Genomic DNA, 8720 nt, shown 5'->3' with positions numbered 1-8720 from the left:
TCAGATAAAATGTACATACGATACCTAGGGTACCAAAATCAAATACAATGACAATAGGGGCTAAACCATTGGAAGGAAAAAATGAAAAAAAATTTAATTTCACATAGTACACTAAAAACAACAACAAGGGCTGGGGATATGGCCTAGTGGCAAGAGTGCCTGCCTCGGATACAGGAGGCCCTAGGTTCGATTCCCCAGCACCACATATACAGAAAACGGCCAGAAGCGGCGCTGTGGCTCAAGTGGCAGAGTGCTAGCCTTGAGCGGGAAGAAGCCAGGGACAGTGCTCAGGCCCTGAGTCCAAGGCCCAGGACTGGCAAAAAAGAAAACAAAAAAACAACAACAACAAAGAAAAACCTCTTGTTTCCATATCTTGAAGTTGATTTCAGTTAGAATCATCTTATAAGATCATATGTGCATATATATATACATACATACACACACACACACACACACACACACACACACACACACACACACAATGGGATTCTATCCTTCCATCAGAAAGAATGACATTGCCCCATTCGTAAGGAAATGCAAAGACTTGGAAAAAATCATACTAAGTGAAGCGAGCCAGACCCAAAGAAACATAAGCCCTATGGTGTCCCTCATTGGTGATAATTAGCCTATGTCTAGGAGAGTCCTAGCTGAGGATTGCTTTGGGGTTTTTTGTTTTGTTTTGTTTTATGCTAGTAGTTGTGCTTGAACTCAAGGCCTCAAGTTCTCGATTGGCTTTTTTCGCTCAAGGCTGGTGCTTTTATTGTTTGAGCTACACCTCTACTTCCGGCTTTTGGGTGGTTACTTGGAGATAAGAATCTCCTAGACTTTTCTACTCAGGCTGGCTTCAAACCTTGATCCTCACATTTCTGCTATCTGAGTAGCAAGAATTGCAGGCATAAGCCTCCAGTGCCCAGCTATGGCTTGATAATTGATTGTTAATAAATTTGTAATATTCAAGGATAGAGAATTTTTACTGTAGTGGTATATTGCTTAGATAAGTATTTCAGTCATAGTATGTACCTATGATATACCTTCTATACATGTTGTGAGAATACTGTTGCTTATGTTGTTGTTTTTTCTCCTAGATACACAACTGTGTTTGGAGCCTCTTTTGAACAAGGACAAGGCTATTCTACGGGATAATGTAACCGGGAGGCCCGCGTCAGAGCAGACTTGACCATGGGAGCCAACGCGTCAAGCAAACCACCAGTGTTTGATGAAAATGCAGACGGTAAGAAAGGCCAGGTACTGGCATCCGAAACTGGAAGTTTGTTTTACAAATGACACATAAGCGTGATCTAGACCTATACAGTGTGGGCTTTGCGGAGAAAGGCAACACGCAAGAGCCGGCTGAGGGGTTCTGTGTGCTCTCGGCTGGGTTGCGTTCTTTTATCTCCGGAGAGACCGCTGCCCGCTTCCTGGTTGAAGCTGTGCGGTGCACTCCCTTGTCCAGAGGGAGCTACGCCTTGACGGCCACGGGGTGGTTCCTTTATGGAATAAACCAACGCTGTTGCTTTCACAGTGGACGTGACCACCGTTGCTCGTTGTTTCGGAAAATTTCTTATCGCATCAAAAGTGTATGTGAATAACAGTCAGTACTCACCCTCTTAAGAAATCGAGCTATTCCAGGTGGGTGCCCGTTGGATGTCCAATGGCTGTGCTTCTTCTGGTCCTAGACACAGTTCATGGTATGCGGTAATAAGAGAAGAAACAGCTGGGGACGGTGGCTCACCCCCATAATCCTAGCTGCTCAGGACCCCGAGGTCTGAGGGTTGTGGTGTGAAGCCAGCCCAGGTAGAAAGCCTGTGATTCTCCTCCCCAGTGAACTCCCCAAAAAGCTAAGAAGTAGAGCTGTGGCCCAAGTGGTAGTGCACTCGTTTTGAACAAAAAGAAAAAGCTCAGGGGCAAGGCTCAGGCTTGAGTTCAAGTTGAAAGCAACCTTTGAATCACCACTGAGTTCCTTAGGGAACTGCTTCTGTAGTTGAGAGACATAATCTTTGCTTGGAATATTTGGGTGAGGACGCTTTTGAAAACCGGATACGAAGTTGGGTGCTCCGAGACTTTTATCTCCAACATACACACGCACGCACGCGCACGCGCACACACACACACACACGAGTGCAAGTGGTACTGTCAGCCTTGAGTGAAAAATGCAAAGGGCTCAGGTCCTGGCACCAAATCTATGACTGGTCAGGATGTCTTTTTAACAATCTTAACATTTTTATTATCTTTAAGGATTCGTCATTCACCAAAGCAGTTTCTGAGTACAGTGTGTCTTGACCAATGTCAACCCTTCGAACCTGTCCTACCTCACCCCATCCCGTACTTAGCTGAATGTTAGGTGATAGAGTCAGGGTTTTGTTTTGCCACTTAACAAAGCTGTTTATATGTACAATGCATACTGCTCTGTTCATCACTTTCACGTCTCTTGGTATACCCCTTTCCTTACATTTCTCAATTTCATGGTATATACAATTAATTCTTGGTCACTCTGTCTTATTCCAAGCTTTTCACTAGCAACTACCTTTATAAGATCCATAACGGCGCAAGATCCATACCATTGCATAGCTGTAAAGATCTTCACACTGTTCCCATGGCTATTTGTTCCCCTTCCTTTGTTCTATCAAGTGGTCTAAGCAAGCATCCGGAGTCTGGAGATGCGTCGTGATTTGTCCATCCCTAAAGTGGGAAGCCCCGTGGGCCTGTGTTTTGTTGATGTGGTTCCTTGTGCACCCTGTGTATTCTGAACAAATGGTTGCATAAGGCAAGTCTTCACAGAACGGAGCGAAAGAGGAGCTCCGCTTCATGCTTGTGGTTTGTGGGGACGTGATCACGTTGGATGGTGCTGGCACCCTTGGGGGCTGAGAAGCCACAGCCAGCCTTTCTCATAGGGTGTTCAAGGAGGCGAGCCACTCAATGGCCTGCTCGTGACAACCAGAAAAGAGGCGCTGCTTTATCACTGCCACCGGTGGCCTCAAGACACGAACAAATGAAACACCACATTGAGCTGGAGCTAGACTGAAGAGCCAGGCAGATCTTCCTTACACCCTGTAGGTCGCTGTCTTGTTGTTGTCTACTCCTGAACCCAGTGGGATCACGAGCTGAAGTCCCCATGACGGAGGGAGCCATGCACAGCAATCAGCCCCCGCGTTCCGCAGGGCTAGCGTCCAAGCACACACACACACACACGCACACACACACACACGCACACACGCGCGCACACACACATGAAAGCAGAGGCAATAGAAGGGCGAGTGCATCTGGTGTGAGCAGTGAAGAACAGAGGAGGAAACGAGGCGGCCTCGCGCTGTCTTTCTGCCGCCTGTGTCCTGGTGATAGATAGACAGACAAGTGAACGAATGCACCAGCCAGACAATGTCCCACGGCGTTAAGGTGCCACTGAGGAAGTGAGGGACGGGGCGCGGTCAGGGCCGCTGGGGAGGGGAGACCGGAAGCCTCAAAAGCTGAGCAGCCGGCTCTGCTCAGACGCAGAGAAAGCAAGTCCAGAACGCAAGCCATGGCGGACCCGAGGGTGAACGGTCGCTTCTAGCCGGCCTGCCGTTCTCTGACGAGGGGGGCTGTGTTTAATTTACACGTTAATTTGACTATATGGTGATTGAATCTGGGAGAGGAAAAGTATGCACGCCGTCTTGGGGAACTTTTGTTGTTTTTTTTAATTCAGTAAATTCTGTGACGTTCATTTGGCTCCTTGTGTAGCTCTGGACGGAACACAAGATACATTTTTAGTTGATTGCTGTGGACATTTTGAACAATAAAAAGCAAGAACAAATAAATACAAATCAAGGAACTGAGTGAGGAGTCTAGACTCTGTTCTCCGTAGATACTTAATAAATTCCCTCTCGACTAACTCTGACATGACCTATTAGCATGACTCACGCTACCTAGGAAGATAGCATTCGGGAAGACGGAATGCGTTCACTGCTAATGTATATTGTCGGATCGCTCTAGAGCACGAATTCAATGAAATGATCGCAACCTGAAATGCACTTGAAGTTAGACAAGGCAGAGTTTGCTTACTCCTGGGACCGATTCACCTGAAGACATGTAAGGGTGAGCAATGTTAGCCCACCGTTTTCCCCATGGCTCACCTTTTAAAGAAGTTATTTCTTGTAAAGTCGGTGTCACTGTGTTTCTGACTTCTAAGCAAACTGGTGAACTGGGGTCCAGGCAGCGGGACAGGAAGACCTGCCAGGGGCCCTTGCTTGTCCTTGGTCCCAGGGCCGTGAGGAAACCCAGATTTCCTAGGCACCGTTCATAAAAAGGAAATGCTGACGGGGCAGACAGCGGCCGTCTTTGGAGGAACTTCTCTGGAGAATTTCCAGTCGTATTCTTAAGGCTCCTGCCAAGCTCGCCATGACTTAGCTTCCACTGTTGGCTGCCCTGTGGGGGGATGACACAATGGTGAGTTGCGTGGTTTTCACTCGGGATCGGACTTGCAGCTGCCCTTTGGCCTGAGCTAGTACCCTGGTGTCACAGTGTCACAGGGGAATCAGCAGATCCGAGACCTGCTCTAGATGAAGGCAGCGCAAGGCCGTTTTCAGTCGTGCGTGAAGAGAAAAATGAGGATACACAAGAACGCTCATGGCAATACATTCAAACCTACTCACACTTCAATCCTGAGCCTATAGCTTAGTTATTGCTGCTGTTATGTGCAGTATTTACATTTGTGGAAATAGATACTTTATTTTTTTTCTCTCTCTCTCTTCTTTCTTTCTTTTTTTTTTTTTTTTTTTTGGCCAGACCTGGGCTTTGAGCTCAGGGCCTGAGCACTGTCCCTGGCTTCTTTTTGCTCAAGGCTAACACTCTGCCACTTGAGCCGCAGCGCCACTTCTGGCCTTTTCTGTGTATGTGGTGCTGAGGAATCGAACCCAAGACTTCATGCATGCTAGGCAAACGCTTTACCGCCACGCCACATTCCCAGCCCGGAAACTGTTTTTCGTAGTGAGAACTGAGACTGGCAATTTGCCTCTCCAGTTCTGTTTTCTAGTATGCAAAAGGGGGTGAATCGTGTTGCCTGCCTCATACAGTTTTTGTGGAAATCTTTTAGCTTACCCATGTAATGCATTTAGCTAGTGCCTAGTACTTGGTAATTGCTCAATGAATGTTAGTGACCATCACTATAATTATCATAATTATAGCTTTCAATGCTTTTACTTGGCAAATTAAAAAAAATCAAAACCACTCAATAGTGGCTTCGCCTTTTCTTCCTTAGATTTATTTTTCAGAGGGTCAGGAGAAAATATGATGTTGGGATCTGTGAAATCCAAATCCTTAAGCCCAGTTTTCAGTAAGTGCTGTGCACAGACTTATTTAAGTGGCTGTGATGGGAAAGAAAAATCAGACATGACCTATTTTATTAAGGCCATTATCTTCATTTACGTGCGTAAGATGACCGCGCCGGGCTAACAGAGTGCCCGCGGTGATGAAAGATGACAGTTTCTCTAGCGTGTATTTCTTTATTTAAAATAATTAGGAGTTAGTGGTGGTGTGGATGTAGGGTAGGAGGGGAAGGACAAAAGGGGGTGGCTGTGTTCTGCGGGACACGGGTTGGGGTTTGAGCAGCAGCAGCAGCTACGGATGACAGTCTCCTAACTGGCCATGTTCAGGGGAGGCGGAATGGGGTGTCCGGCGGTGAGTGGGAAAATCTGAGCTAGGGAGACAAAGATACGGGTTTTCATTCTCAGCGTGTGTGGGGGCTGTTGATGAGTCGGCCTTGGAGAGAGAGAGGGGGGGAGAGGAGAGGAGAGGAGAGGAGAGGAGAGGAGAGGAGAGGAGAGGAGAGAGCCTGAAATGAAGAAGTGAGGCCGAGCAGAGCCACCCAGCGAAGGAAATCGAGAAGATAAAACGTTTCCTTGATCCGTTTGTCTGCTGAAGGGCACCTTGGCTATTTCCACACCTCGGCTACGGTACTGGTACAGCAATGAGCACAGCTGTGCGCGGGTCCCAACAGTATCCTCACAGGTGGCCTCCAAACACACACATTTGACTTTTCAGCCGTGTTTACACACGAAGTCTAAGGAGAAGGATGGGCCACGTCCCGGGAAAGGGAGCCTCGACGTAGATCTGGGACTCAGAACCCCACCATCCTCCCCCCGTCCCTCCCTCCGTAGGTGGGATCTGCGTGTGGCTCTTCTCCCCCAGGGCCCGGCTGGGGCTCCATGTCCCTGGTCCCCAGCTCGTGTGCTGGGTTGGGAGGTGGTGTAGAGACTCGTTCCCAAGTTCTCAGCAGCGCTTCCCGCCCCACGCAGGTGCCGGCACCTCGGGAAGGGCGCCGTGAGGTAAACGATGTGAATTTTGTCCAGTGACATTCGTCTGCACCTGTGTTCGAGTCACGCTTGTGTATTGTAGACAGCAGCATTGTCATGGCTTCCTCACTGAGACCTTTCTTCCCTGGAGTTAATCACTAGGTATAGCACTACTCTCGAGATTTGCTTACTTTTTCTTCCCTTTTATTCTCTTCTCTTTTTCTTTTCTTTTGTCAGTTGTGGGGCTTGAACTCTGGGCCTGAGCCCTGTCCCTGAGCTCATCTGCTCAAGGCTAGCTCTCTACCACTTGAGCCACGGCACCATTTGTGGTTTTCTGGAGATAAGAGTCTCATGGACTTTCGCTCCTGGGCTGGCTTTGAACTGCAAATCTCAGCCTCCTGAGCAGCTAGGATTTCAGGTGTGAGCCACTGGCACTGGGCTGATTTACCTTTTCTTCATATCCATATTTTTAAACATTATCTCAATGATGTTCAGCAACATTAAGTACAATCCTAATGTTGTACCACCCTCCATTTCCAGAATGTTTTCTGCTTTCCAAACAAGAGTATTATCCCCATTCAACAATAATTCAATTCCATCAGCATATTCTGCCATTGGTAACTCATTCTACTTTCTCGCCTTACGGATTCTACTCGTCAGGTTCAAATTCAAAATTGTCTGTTATTTTTCTCACTCACTTCACTTAACCTAAAGGTCCATTCATGTGGGATTTATCGGAACTTCTTTCTTTTTCATGGCTGGCCAATATTCTGTTTTACATGTCTACCATCTTTATTTCTGTGTTTTGGATAGTGAGGTTGTTCCCATTTCCGTGCACCTGTGAATATTGCTACCACACAGTTTTTTTTTTAGTAAGGAGCCCTGTGGCCAGCTAATGTAGAGTTAGGACCGTGCCCGAGTCTGCAGGCTGACCAGCCCTGCTGGACACAACCAGTCCTTTGCTTATCCACCCTGAATGAAGAAGCTGGCTTTCAAGACCAGAGTGCATCACTCCAGTTTCATTGCGATTGAGGTCACCCCAGGCAAGGTGAGCGGACCACACCTTAGGCCAGAAGGGAGGCCAGAAGGGAGGGTGCCCAGCAGAATGGAGGCCTCTTAAGCCTGCCTCCTCCTGGTGCCACCACGGAGCTCCAGAACTTTCCCTCTAGCTTCTTAACGGAGCCGCCTGCCGTCCGTCCCCTGCCTGATTCTCCAGTCTACTTCTTGAGCCGTAAGAACGCGCTTCCATTTGCTCCTCAGGCTTCACGGCTTCGTAAGTAGAATTAGGATGAGCTCTTCTCGCTCCTCTCCGGCTTGTTGTTACTCTTCAAGGATGGCGTCAGCCGTTCCGCCTGTGTTTGGGGGAGGATGTGGAGAGGACGTGGCCCGGTGTAGCGCAGGTGAGCTTAGGCTTTTGAGTCAGGCTTGGCACTCACGTCCTAGCTCTGCTGTGATAAGTACCCCACGTTGGGTGGCTTAAAAGAGGAAAACCCCGCTTTCTCTGCCTTCTGGAGGCAGGCAGTGCGAACGGACAGAATTGGGTTAAAAAGATCCAGATAGGCAAGCACATGTGTCGACAAGACTTACTAGCCCCAGGGAACATGACAATGATACAAGAGACCAATCATAACAAACTAATCATAGTGGATAACCTGACACAGTTGAGCAGAGCAAATGGTAAATACGAAGTGGGATCTAATTGCAATTAGCATGCCACAACAAGGGCACTGGACAGATGGGTGTGCACTGGGATTAAAACCCAAGCAGCAAGGAGGTGCACCAATCCTCCTTTGCTGTCTTCACATCTAGTAATTCAGGCATGAAGTGGGAAAGAAAGGACAATCAATTCATACTATATAAAGACATGGCCACGCCACCGTGCTTTCTGGCTGGAAGAGATTGGGAGGGGGACAAGTGGATCATAGGTCTGCCATTTCAACCCCTTCCTTCCTGCTTGCCTGCCCTCCCTCCCTCCCTCCCTCCCTTCTTTCCTTCCTTCCTTTCTCTCCCTCCCTCCCTCCTTCCCTTCCCCTCTCTCTCTTTCTTTCCTTTTTCTTTTTTCCCTCCCTCCCTCCCTCTCTCCCTCCCTCCCTCCCTCCCTCCCTCCCTCCCTCTCTCCCTCCCTCCCTCCCTCCCTCCCTCCCTCTCTCCCTCCCTCCCTTCCTTCCTTTCTGTCTTGTATGTACTGGTAATAGGACCTGGAGGCTGTCCCTTAGCTTTTTGCTCAAAGCTAGTGCTCTACTACTTGAGCCTCACTTCTGACTGTTTGTTGGTTAATTGGAAGTACGAGTTTTACTGACTTTCTTGTCTGGCCTAGCTTTGAACCATGCTCCACAGACCCACCTCAGCCTCTTGAGTAGCTAAAATTACAGGTGTGAGCCACAGGCACTCAGCTATTTTACACCTTTTTAAAATAATATTTTACTAATACTGACATTTAAACTATATATTAAT

The 8720-nt window shown here is 48.1% G+C and overlaps 1 protein-coding gene across 1 annotated transcript in view; it reads left to right on the top strand.

The window, feature by feature from the left end:
* Positions 1-1095: 1095 nt before the first annotated feature.
* Positions 1096-8720, top strand: part of Stk32a (serine/threonine kinase 32A) — a 73278-nt gene continuing 65653 nt past the window's right edge. Inside the window, exon 1 of the mRNA XM_048331296.1 lies at positions 1096-1231. Within this exon, the coding sequence (XP_048187253.1) occupies positions 1180-1231 (52 nt within the window). The 5' untranslated portion in view covers positions 1096-1179. The remainder of the gene's footprint in view (positions 1232-8720) is intronic.

Source organism: Perognathus longimembris, chromosome 22, assembly GCF_023159225.1.
Source record: "Perognathus longimembris pacificus isolate PPM17 chromosome 22, ASM2315922v1, whole genome shotgun sequence".
In the NCBI taxonomy this organism is placed as follows: domain Eukaryota; kingdom Metazoa; phylum Chordata; class Mammalia; order Rodentia; family Heteromyidae; genus Perognathus; species Perognathus longimembris.
This window is presented reverse-complemented; position numbering and strand designations above follow the sequence as displayed.